This window comes from Mastigoproctus giganteus, chromosome 9 (genome assembly GCF_048544385.1).
Source record: "Mastigoproctus giganteus isolate SK-2022 chromosome 9, ASM4854438v1, whole genome shotgun sequence".
NCBI classification, from domain to species: Eukaryota; Metazoa; Arthropoda; class Arachnida; order Uropygi; family Thelyphonidae; genus Mastigoproctus; species Mastigoproctus giganteus.
The window spans coordinates 153,873,815-153,887,142 of record NC_143583.1 but is presented as its reverse complement, the minus strand read 5'-3'; the positions used below and the strand labels follow the sequence as shown (position 1 = coordinate 153,887,142).

At 35.2% G+C, this 13,328-nt stretch overlaps 1 protein-coding gene across 1 annotated transcript in view; it reads right to left on the bottom strand.

The window, feature by feature from the left end:
- The window catches only part of fab1 (1-phosphatidylinositol 3-phosphate 5-kinase fab1), an 809,612-nt gene that overhangs the window by 463,754 nt on the left and 332,530 nt on the right, over positions 1-13,328 (bottom strand). Inside the window, exon 19 of the mRNA XM_090380831.1 lies at positions 10,459-11,439. Coding sequence (XP_090236957.1) covers positions 10,459-11,439 — 981 coding nt within the window. The remainder of the gene's footprint in view (positions 1-10,458; positions 11,440-13,328) is intronic.

Below are 13,328 nucleotides of genomic sequence, written 5' to 3'. Positions count from 1 at the left end.
CACCCAACCTGGGATCCCCTCAACCAAGTGGAAAACTCTGCAAGCACGTGGTTCCCAAATCAGAATGGGAAACACAATCTCAAGCTGAAACAAAGGAACAGCCAGAAGCCACTGCATTGCAAAAAGAAACAAATGATGACAAGCAACAAGAACCATCCCTCGACCATAACATACCAGAGGGCTTCATATACGAGAAAACTCTCTTTCTGAAAACAGCCCTAGAAACCATTTTAAAGGAGAATCCCAATAGGGTAGCCTCTAGTCTGAGATCACAGATTGTCACCATCTTTCACAAGATGGAGACAATTCTGCATGATACACTTGTGGAAAACGAGAGAGCCATCACACAGCTACATGGAATGCAGGGCAAGACAAATGCCACAGCATGCCCCGACATATTCTGAAGCGTTGAGAACCAAAACTGCCACTGCCACCACCAATCCGGCACCCAGGAAGACACTGCTCCCTACGCCACACCTCGTGGTTCTCAAACCTGCAACCACTGACACTCTTAAAACTAGTGAAGAGGTCAAGAAAAAAATGATGTAATTATGTACCAGGTACATAATGAGTTGCTGCCACTCTACTCTGAGACTGATAGTGTCACTGATAATGTCACAGCAGCAGCCATTAAAAACATCTTTACTTCAGGAACTCCTTATGAAACTAAAATTATGTGTAAAGTTACCATTTTGCATATATATTCATGAAGACATGTTGTATTATAATTCCGACGCTGAATTATTTTAGGAAATTGTCTTTTCACCCATCCCCCATTTCCTTTTCAATAATGAGCAGTAAATTGTGCAAGAGATATCTTTTAATGTTTTGTCCCGTTTTTCATATTTATAAAAAATACTATCTTTCCATATATCCAAAGACTCACTATCAACTTGTTGTTCATCCAATTCAGCTTTTGATTTATGTAATTTCTGATGCTCATGTGGCCATACCGTGGGCACATATTCAATCGCTCTTGAATATGTGCCAGTGGACACGGACATTGGGTATCGTAATAAATACCAAGCTGCCTCTTGTGAACTCATCTCCACAGAATTCAATACATCTACACGTAATGCTCGTGTTAGATCAATTATAACCATATCAGGATATTCTTCTTGTAGCTCTATAATTTTCCTTTGCAGGTTGCTTATTCCTCTGTTAGTTTTATTCACATACTCAACTACATATGCTGCACATGAATATTCTTCTATGATAAATCGTAAATCCGAATTAGACTTGAGCACTCCTAAAATCCAACGATTGTAATTATTCATAAATTTCTCTTCTATCTTGCATTTAAGAAATACATGTGGTCGTTTGGTACCAGCCCTCGAAATATTTAGATACTCTTCTGATTGGCATTGATTTGATTTAAGGAATTCTTCGAAATTAACATGACTATCCAATTCTAACGAGTCATGCATTTTACGATATTTTTTGCGATAAGCTAATCTTTGATTGTCATCTGTGGCCATCGGTATCAATATATGAGTTTGCAACATTGGCCAAAAAGGTGCTTCAAATCAACATTCGCGTCGGTTTGCGTTATTATTTTTATTACAGGTAAAAGTATGTTTATCTTGCTGTAAATTTGAATAATCTGAAGTTTTCTCTATAGAACATGCATCTATCATTTGGATTGCATCTTCCATCCCACCTTTTTCTTCTAATGGTGCAGAGGGTGCATTGTTTATCCATAATAATATATGTGCATGTGGACTTCCTTGATGTTGAAATTCAATGCGTTTAAAGAAATTCACAATATAATATTTCCCAAAAGGACTATAGGTTTTCGATTTTAAAATTTCGAGTATACTCTCAACAATTTTATTAAAGTATATGGCACACGTTACGGAGTCTTCATTTATTAATGTAGCTCTTTCCATGTAAGGTAGATCCATATCTCCATTAGTTGTAATTTCTCGTTTATATCTGAATTTGTATAACATACATAGTAATACGGACCATGTTGGTTCACATGCACTCAACGTCAAGAACATTGTAGGTTTTTCTAATTGATGAATCATGACAAACACATCTCGTTTAAGTTGACTCCGATAATATGCTGAATTGGGAATTGATTTTAGAAATGCCAAGTTAGACTCTAATGACTTGTTTATAAATTATTTTGATTCCAATATAGAACGAGTAATATTAGCTGTCATTCCTACTGATTTAAATGCAATTTGCAAATTTTCTGCAGTATGCATTTGCATAATTTTTATTGCCATATATATCAAATGTTGGGGAGTTACTCCATGATGATCAGATCTATGAATTTCACTCGATGCCATCATAAAGGGAGTAATTTGAAATCCATTTTTAAATTTTCGTGCATGTCCCAAATATGCAGCTGGAAAAGAAAATTCTTCTGCATATATATCAAATATGAAACTTGTTGGAGATGATTTCTGAGCCAGTGCTATAACTAAATATTTATCTTCAGACCATAATAATGTTTGTTATTGAATTATCAATAGTTCATCATCATTGTTGACAGGTTCCACAATTTAATCTGAATGTTCCTGTTCACTATCATCATTTGTAACCAAGAAATTGTCACTCACTTTTATGCCATAAAATTTATACAAAAGTGAATTTATCAAATACTGTAACCATATTTTCACTATTTTCTTCTACATACATCTTTGTAGATATAATGATTTATATATGAGTCTTCATTTTATATGTACATTAATGGCATAATCGTCACCTAATTCTCTAGGTAACTGATGAACCATCATATTTATGTTAACTGGTACATTTATTACTTGTCCAATGATCCCACATTGTCCAAGTTCATAACGTAAATGATGAATTTGCATAAAGGGTAATCATGGTGATATCAAACACTCAATTACAACATCCAATGGAGGCAAATGAGTAGGACATATTGGATATATAAATCCATTTGACATGGCCATAGTTGGTATCCATCCCTCTTTTAATGAAGTATGACATGTGTTACACGTCATGAAAGTACTCACTTCTTGTAAATGAAATTCATTTTGAAGTAATTCATATGAATATTAGCATTAGCATTAGTAGAGGCATTTGATGCAAGAAAGCAAGCTTATGCAGCATCAGCCAAAAAAAAAATAAATAAAAAAAAAATAATAAAAAAAAAAATTAAAAAAAAAAAATAATAAATTAAATCAATAAAAAATAACCACTTCCACTTCACCCCTCTCTTCGTTCGAAATACCTGTCCAGCTGAGCCTTAATCTTACTTAGGCTATCAACTTCCATGACAAGGGATGGAAGTCTGTTCGACCAACCAACCACCCGCTGGCTAAAGGCAAACTTCCTCACATCTATCCTACATCTGTCCTTCCTCAATTTGAATTTATGCCCTCTCAGGTGATTATTCTGAGCAAGAGGAAGAATCCCATCAGCATTGAGCATGCTCAAACCATTCAAGGCTTTATACACCTCAATCAGATCACCTCGCTGGTGCCTAGTCTCCAGACACTGTAATTTGCAAAACTTAAGCCTTTCTTTATAAGAGCACCCCTTTCTTCCATTCACTAATCTTGTTGCCCTTCTCTGTACTCGTTCCAGCAGCTCTACATCCTTCTTGAAATGAGGCCTATAGACCTGTATACAGTACTCTAGGTGTGGCCTGACCATTGCCTTATACAAGGGAATAATCACCTCCTTATCCCTGCTAGAAAAATTCCTATATATCCTCGACAATACTCTATGAGCTACTCTTGCAGCCCATCTGCACTGCTCAGAAAACTTCATATCTGCCTGCACAACCACCCCCAGGACCCTTTCATTCTCTACCACTGTCAGTGTAGTACCACAGAGTTGATACGTTGCTCTGGGGTTGCTGTTTCCCATATGTAGTACTTTACATTTGTCAATGTTAAAATTCATTTGCCACCTCTCAGCCCATCTGCCCAACCTTTCCAGATCCTGTTGCAGTAGCATAGTGTCAGTAGTGTCCTTGACAACTCTGCCAACCTTCGTATCGTCTGCAAACTTGGACATTAAGCTTGATATACCATCATCAATATCATTTATAAATACAGAAAACAATAATGGACCCAATACTGAACCCTGAGGGACTCCACTAATAACATTAGTCCACGATGAGCAGTGTCCATTGATTACGACTCTCTGTCTTCTCCCCCTCAACCACCCCTTTATCCATAGCAGCAATTTGCCTCCAATGCCACACTGCTCCAATTTGTGCAGCAGTCTTCCATGTGCAACAGTATCAAAAGCCTTTCTAAGATCCAAGTATACAATATCAAAGTTATTCCCTGCATCCAGTTCTTTTGTGACTGCGTCATAGTATCCAATCAAATTGTTCAGGCAAGGCTTCCCCTTAACAAAACCATGCTGTGTCTGAGCTTTAACTGAAGTTTTGTCTAGATGATCCTGCAGTGCTTCTTTAACCAGTGCCTCCATTAATTTTCTGGGAACAGAAGTTAAACTAACAGGTCTATAATTACTTTTGTCGCCCTTTGATCCTCCTTTGTGAATTGGGGTCACATTTGCACAAGTCCAGTCCATGGGTATTTCCCCTGAGTCCAAGGAAGCTCTCATAATTATGGCTAAGGGTTTGCTTACTTCCTTTGCTGCCTCCTTTAATATAACTGGATAGATCCCATCCACCCCAGGTGCCTTTCTTGTATTTATCTTCAACAATTTCTCCTCCACTTTACTCTCAGTTATTACAAGATTCTCTATCATACTGCCAGAGTTGAATACACCTCTGGCATTCCCCTCGCTGAATAACTCCTCATGTGTGAATGTCAATGCAAAATATTCATTTAGTTTGTTAGCTACCTGAGCAGCAGCATCATCAACAGTTGACCCATCGATATCAAATGGACCAATCTGATTCATCCCCTTCCTTCTAGAGTTTACATAAGTAAAGATCTCTTTGCTGTTTTTCTTTGCATTCCTTGCCAAAGATTTCTCATAATCTGCCTTCGCCTACCTAACCTCCTTTGTAACTTGGTTACAGATCAACTTGTATCTATCATAGGCTTCTGTGTCACGTGTTAATTTGTATGTATCCCATGCATTTTTCTTCTCTGCCATATGTCTCATTAGTTCATCTGACATCCACTTAGGCCTAAACCTTGAACAATATTTCTTAGTTGGTATGTAAAGCCTAGTAGCTTCCAAGATAAGTTCTTTGAATGCTTCCCATTTTGAATTTTCTGTTGGTAACATCATCAGTTGGTCCCACTGTATAGAATTTAAATACTGTCTCAGTCCACCATAGTCGCCTTTACGAAAGCAATAACCCTTCCCTTTACCCCTAATGGTAGTTACCTCTTTGAGTAAATCCCACTTCAGCACACTGTGATCACTGCCACCTAGTGGTTCATTTACCTGCAGATTCTTAATGCATGAAGAATCACTACTGATAATCAAATCAACTAGTTGCCTCCCGAACATGCTGATGTAGAAAACAATCATCCAATAAATCCACAAAAGCCTTGCTAGTGTGTGAGTGATCAGCCCCCAAATTCCAGTCAATATCTGGGAAATTAAAATCCCCCATTATAAGACTCTCTGATTTACTGGCCCACTCTATTTCCCTGTACAGTTTCTTATTATACTCATCAGAGTCATTAGGCCTATAGCACACTCCTACTCTCAATTTTGATCTCCCAATGCTTATGTCACACCAAACTGACTCAACACTGCACTGTCCAGCAATGTCGACTGGCTTCACTTCCTTGGATTTTATGTATTTCTTAACTAATAGCATAACCCCTCCTCCCTTCCTATCATGTCTATCCTTTCTGTAGACATTGTACTCCCCAAATTCCAGTTCTGCATTCCTTATATCTGTGTGACACGATGTCTCTGATATCCCAACCATATCTGCTTTTGATGTTTTGAGCAATACCTCAAATTCATCCAATTTATTTACCAAACTCCTAGCATTGGTGTACACCAATGCTAGGATTGGTGTACATGCAAGTATACATGTACCTGTTCCTATTCTTAGCTACCCTAACACAACCCATGTGTTTACTTGTACTGCAATGACTCCCAACTTACACACTGTACCGCAATAACTCCCAAGTTACACACTGATTCCTGTTCAGATATAATTCAAGAACATGTACTTGAAGAATCTGGGTTAGGGCAAATTGAATAATCGATTTCAGTTTTGAATAACTTGCAGACAGATGCTTTTGTGGAAGCTTTAAGATTTATGTATTGGTTGACAAAAAATGAACTACCAAACACTACATTGTGTGAAAAATTGCTTGGGCATTGTAAGGCTATGGGCTGTATATACTTAAACTTTCTTGATATTGAAAAGAATGCACATTATGCTTCGGAAAGAATAATGGAAGAATGGTTTGCCATTTTGGCTTCAGAAATTAGATGTGAAATATTAAAAAAAGTGCATAGGGCAGATTACTTCGGTGTTCTGTGTGATGAAATGACAAATCTCAGTTTTGAACCAGTTTATTATCTTTCTATACCAGTGGCGTAGCTACCATGTAGGCAGGCAAGGTAACTGCCTCCATGCCTGGTCTCTTTAGGGGCCCGGTGTCTTTGGCTGTCTCCTGTTTTTGCAATTTTCATTAATTAAGTAGGGACCCGAACATGTTCTTTGCCTCCGGACCCGAAAAAAGGTAGCTACGCTGGTGTTCTATACATTAAAATAATTTTCCTCCTAAAGATATTTATTCAGCCAAAGGGAGAAGAGGGATGTGGTTTATGTGATAATATGTAACAAATACAAAAATAAGTAACAGAAGCTTGTTTTACTGTGGTAAAACAAACTTCTGTTTAAGCATGGTCGCGCACTATGTTTATCTAACATGACCACGTGGTACCATTGTTTATTTCCATATGTAATGTATTTATTTAAATAAACTAAATGCAATAAGGCATAATATTTTAAGAGTTTAATATTCCATATCTATATAATATCAGCGTAGATACACCATAGACAACTCTTTAAAGAAAAACTACGATCATAGTGTGAAAGGCACCTACCAATGAAAAGACAACGAGCTTTAAAACGGTGCCATCTGGATGGTGGTGCCCACTGAGAATAAGTGACAATAATCTTCTCTATTAGTGAAGCGTTACTTATTCCAGGTAGTGCAATACATGGTTACTCGTGAAGGATAAGCACAATATGAGATATAGATGAAATGATGCCTTTCACACTACGATCGTAGTTTTTTTATACGAATTGTCTATGATATATCTTATACACCGATATTATATAGATATAGAAACATATTTATATATTCATAGCTGAGGAAGACAGACACACAGAGTCGAAAGCTTCTGTAAGTATTTTTTTTTTTTATCAAAAGCAAATGCAACAAGCAGAGGGCAAAGCACCCTAGTATATATTAAATATGTTTGGCAACTTAAAAAAGAGTTTAGTGTTAGTTTTATATCAACTTGTAATATCACTGATGGCAAAGCTGAAACTATAACTAACAAAATTATTGAAACACTTGACAATACAGGGTTGAAAACTTCCAACTTAGTGTGTTTAGGATCTGCTAGAGCAGCAGTCATGATTGGGAAGCACAAAGGAGTAGCAAAATTACTAAAAGATTAAACAGATGGACTCATGCCCAACTGCCATTGTATAAACCACTATCTGGCTCTTGCTAGTGCTTAAGCAACTGCTGCGGTGCCTTATTTGGTAAAATTTAACGATATCTTAAGACAACTGTTTTTCTTCTTCCAAAATTCATCTGTTAGGATGGCTGGTTTAAATAAAATCCAAAATATAATGAACATTCCTCAGATTAAACTTAAAATAGCTAGTGACACTAGGTGGCTATCTGTTGACTTTGCTGTAGTCTTTAAGATAATCCTTGGTGAGTGTCATTGCTGCACTTGAAAGAGAAGTCACAGCTGAAGGTTTAAGCAGATATATGAAAACATACAATTTTGTAGCTTCACTTATGATTTCAGATGTTCTACCTCATTTATCTAAATCATCTAAAGTTTGGCAAAGGCAAGATGTTAATTTAACAGAAATAGACCTGATCTTAGAAGCCACAAAACTAAGCATTATGGAATTGAAAGACAACCCTGCTAATCATTTTAAAAATCTCCATCTACATCTTGCAGGTGAATTCAGACCTTCATATTGATTGTTCAGATGCTAATGCTATAGCTCTTAAGACATAAATACATAATATAATAAATACATAGACACAGTTATTACTCACCTAGAAGCAAGTTTTCCAGATATGCCAATCATTTCCTGTTTTTCAAGAGTTTTCAATTCAGAAAGCCACAATCAAAATGAGGCTTCTGAGATTCTTTTTGAGCATTATTCTAAAAATGGAAGTCCTGCAATTTTAAACTATGAAAATACAGGAGATCCCCATTTAACGCTGATAATTCGCTCCTGAAAAACAGAGCGCTAAGTGAATCAGCGCTAAGCGAGCACTGTGTTCCCATAATGTAGCATATGTATTTGTAAGTCGCGGTCTATACCACTGCGACTCACAAATAATACACGGTAGTGAAAAGATGCCAAATGTCAGTCAAAATATTTAATATTAAAAATTTGTACCATATAAAATATTCTCCATTACATACGTATATAATTATGTGGTAAGTTACTACATTACGTATCAAAATTAAAGTTAAAATGCCAATTGAAATCATGAATTAATTAATCTGATGGCACTGGGCGATCGAGTTTTCGTATCTTTGGTCAATTTTGGGTTGTATTGTCTCTCTTCCTGGTAAACTAAAAGGGGGTTTTACTTTAAATTCCCCCGCAGCGTTACAACTCAACAATAAAGTCAACCAATCCTTCGCCGCTTTGAAGCCTGGCATGTTTTTTTTCTTCTTTCAATATAAAACTTCTTTTAGGAATTCGTTTCCAAAAAAGTCCTGTTTCATCTATGTTAAAAACTTGTTGAGAAGTATAACGCCTCTCTTCAATAATTTTTAAGAAATTCTTTTTTGAAAGTTTTGTCTTCTTCTTGATCTGCACTTATGGATTTTCCCTGAATTTTAAATCTATCGAACTAGCCCTTACTAGCTTTAAATGGTTCCACATTTTTTTTTTTTTTTTTAGCTTTCTGAGCTTTCTTCAGATCATCATATAGGCTAATCGTTTTTTGTTTAATAATATTTAAATTAACGGAATTATACATTGGATATTACTTCAATAAAATTATTTAGAAGTTTGTTATTTTTGGTTTTTAGGATCATTAGCAACTAAGGCCATATTGCTCCGGGGATATGCAGTGGTCATTCCCTGGCCTTTCTGCATCCTCCGTATTTGGTGGGCTCAGGCTTGAACCCCGGTCTAATCAAGAAGCGTGTGCTACACACTGCTGCTCCTGCCCACCTGGCTACGGAGGCACCATTTATTTAGAAGTCTCTCCATTTCAATTATAATAGCCGGCCTAGCCATAACTAATTTAGTTGTTTGACATGGAACAGATGTCTTTCCCGCTGCTGAAATTAATTTTTTATTTTTTATAATTGTTCTTACACTTGAATCTGCCAGTCCTAAATGATTGCACACATCTACTTGTCATTGAACAGAATCGATTTTCTTCAAAATGTATAATTTAATTTTCAAATTCAGTCTCTTTTCTTACCTCAGTAGGCTTCGGACCGCATCCAGACGTTGTTGCTTTTTAATTCTTATCCACCATTATTCATCTTTGAAAATGTAACTGCGTTGCATTAATTATTATGCAATGTTCGAGTAAACTGTCAGTTCCCTAACACTGTACTGAGTGATGACTAGACTTCGGGATTAATGCATATAACGCAAATATTACAAGCAATATCTTGATCATTTCTTTAAAATGTTGATTGCGGAACTACGTAACAAGCCACTGTACTGCAATTAAATTAGCGTGGAAGAAAATTTCACAAGACAGCGTGTGAAACTTTTTAATGCTGTCTTGTTATTCATTTTCAAGCTATTAACTACATCAGATGAAACGTTTTTGTTAAACATGTTAAAATTACAAAAATCTAGAGACAAAACAAATAATGCTTAAATTTTCAACAACACCTGAGCTCAAAGAATATTTCCCAAATTTAGCAAAACTAGCTGCCATTGGATTGCCTATACCTGTAAGCACAGCTGGATGTGAAAGAGGATTTTCCACTCTAAAATGAATTAAAACCTTTTTAAGGAATTTTTTCAGTTTGTTGCACAAATTATCATTAAATCAATATAAGGTTAAATTATGCAATTAATTTTTGCTCTGGATCACTTAAGGCACATTTATAAATAACAGAAAATTTTATAATATTGCAAAGTATTACACTTCCCCACCTGGCTACTTCATAATGCCACCCGTAATTCACTGTATTAGTATCATCACAGAGCAATGTACAAGTCTACTTCTTTATTACACATTCATTTCCATAACCCTATGGAGATAAGTAATGCAAAAATTTGATAAATGGTAACTATATTTAAAAAGCCAGCCTTTTCAAAATATAACTCACCTGTTGTTTCTCATACAGAGTAGTTGGTTCCACATCAGAAGATCTTCCTGACTGTCCTAAAACATCTGTGGATTTATCTAACTTTAAGTTTCTCTCTTTTTCTTTTGCAGCCCTTTCATGGGGACAGAGGCATTTTATTGTTCCGCCTCTTGCTCTAAATTCAGCCAACAGAGACTGAACAAAAACTGAATCTTCACATGTATTTGTAATCTTATGGGAAATAAAGTAGTGATCAGGCAAAATTTCCACAGCATTCTGACTCACTGTGGTGACTGATTGAGCAAAAGAATCCTCTAACTCACCATAACCACATTTTTTATTATTACTCTTGCCAAGTTCTTTCATGAACTGTTCAGACCAATAAATTTCCTCTGGGAAAAAACGTCTCAGATCACAACTTTTACCAATTTCAGATTCTAAATAAGGCACAGTAATCTTAATATTTGGAGAAGAACATAAAATAACATCATCTAAAGCTTTCTTGAATTGATTAATCAAAGGAAGGGATGCAACATGTAAATTACTTTCAAGGTGGAAAACTGAGTCGTCTTCTAACTGCAGGTAAGATCGTAAAGGATCACTGAAATCATCAATGTACACAGCTTCTAATTTCTTATTTGATTCTTCATTAACATCCTTTAACTTGTCTTGTTCTATATTTTTGAGGCTAAGGTTGTTTGGTCGACTTTGTAGATTTGATTCTTCTGTCATTGTTAATAATTCTGTATTACATTCTTTCAAAGCTGTCTTCCTAACTTCTTGCAGTGTGGAGTTTATAATGTTAAAATGTGATACTGAAGCATTTTGTTCATCCACATTATGATGCTCGGTTTCCTGGAAGAGCCCAGATCCAGTTTCAATAACTAATGGCAGCTCATCAAGTGGAGGAGAAGGAGGCATTGCAAGCTCATCCATAAGAAAAGATCTTTCAAGTCGCCAGTTGTAAGCAGTCAGGATCATATATTTCATTATGAGCTTAATCTACCAAGAAAACAAAATTATTATTAAAAAAAAAACAGACAAGTTCAACAATCTCCTTGAATTAAAATAAAATAGCTTAAACATAAAAAAAAAAATTCATATTTCCTTTAATATATTTTGATGGCACAAATTTTATTTGTAATACTATTACATACAGAGTCTTTTTTTTTTTTTTTTTTTTTTTTTTGGTAAAAAAAAGAAGCTTCCAGAATGCTGTAGAGATCAACAGACACAGATCTCTACAGTTTTTTGAAAACTTATTAAGTACTGATCTCTACAGCATCTTTAATAATGACACCAAATGATCAAGATGATTTGCTTTTTCAAGCGAATGATCAATTTTGTTATATAGAGATCCGACTGTATTTTTATTTTGTAAGTTTACAAATTTCAGAACATTCTGGTGCACTCTGGCAGAAAAAAAGCTGTGCGTATCTGAATCAATATAAAGAGTCAATCATTGTAGAAAATCATGGTATACTTTCATAACATTTAATGAGCTAGTAGTTTTACTGAAAAGAATAGAAATAAAATAAATTATTTGATTGCTGTATTTTGAAACATGATGTGCAACCTAGTAATGTTTCCTGAACTCCTTTTTTTTTTTTTTTTTTATTATGATCTTTTAATATTCCAACAAAGTCATGCAAAGCGAGCAAAAAAAAAAAAAAAAAAAATATATATATATATATTTTTTTAGTCCCGTTTTGGTGATATTTCACGTCTCTCGGAACTGGGACCTTACAAGGGTGGTGCTGCTAAATTATTATATAATTGGCTTTATATTTTAAATTTAAATTGGATTTATTATTAATCGGATTTAATTGAACTTCTAAATTATTTGGAGACTTTCGGCTACAGTTTCAGTCTTGTTACCTTTACTTTCCCCCTCCCCGTTGATTTAATTTTTCACTCTACAGTTTTGCCATGCTACTGGCATATGTATTAATTTTATTTTCATTTTTATATTAATTATCTGTTATTCATATATATATACACAGTGGATTCTGGTTATTTAGGCCACCGGTTAATCGAGGCAGCCGTTTATTTGAGGGCAAATCTTAAAAAACAGAACCCAATCGAGAAAATAGCCAGGGTTTACTTCGCTTAATTGGGACAATATGCCGTTTGATCATGGCAAGAGACCGCAGCACACTGGAGATTATCCTACAATTGTCTCCGACCGTACCACGTTGTTTTGTCGGATTTCTGGAGGTCACAACCATAAAACAATAAATACAATTAGCAGTCACCTGTTTATTGGGCATTTCTGTTAGTGCAATCTATCATAAATGGATAGTAAACTCAATCTTATTGAATTTGCAATAATACCGACAGCTGGAATTCTGTGGATTATTATGGTGAAATGTGTTTACACTTCCATGGAATCTTCAATCATATAAAAAAATTAATTTTCAGAATCTTCCCTTCATTCCTATTTTTAAAGCTTTGAAACTTGTTACTTCATTCTCACTTGCACGTATCATGTTACTTGCAATTTATGTGTGCCGTGTTCTTTGTTATTGATTGCTTATCTTTTTACTGTTTTAAATTTTAACCCCACCCACAAATGTTAGTGAACAGAAATATCAACTAGTTAGTATGTACATATTACAGTACGTATTAATTATTCTGATTATCACATATATTCTTCCGATTTTCACGTATCATTTAATTTTTTAATTGGTAAGGTAATAAAGGGTAAATTTGTGCTTAATATATCTTTACTTTTATAGCCTGTGAATAATATTCCTTCTGTTTTCACTAATTAGAATCACTGTTTAATAGAATTAAATTTCAATTCACAAGCGTGATCACAATGACTGGCACTTACTACACATCATATAGTGAACGGTACTTTACTATGGTGACTCCATCGTAACATGATT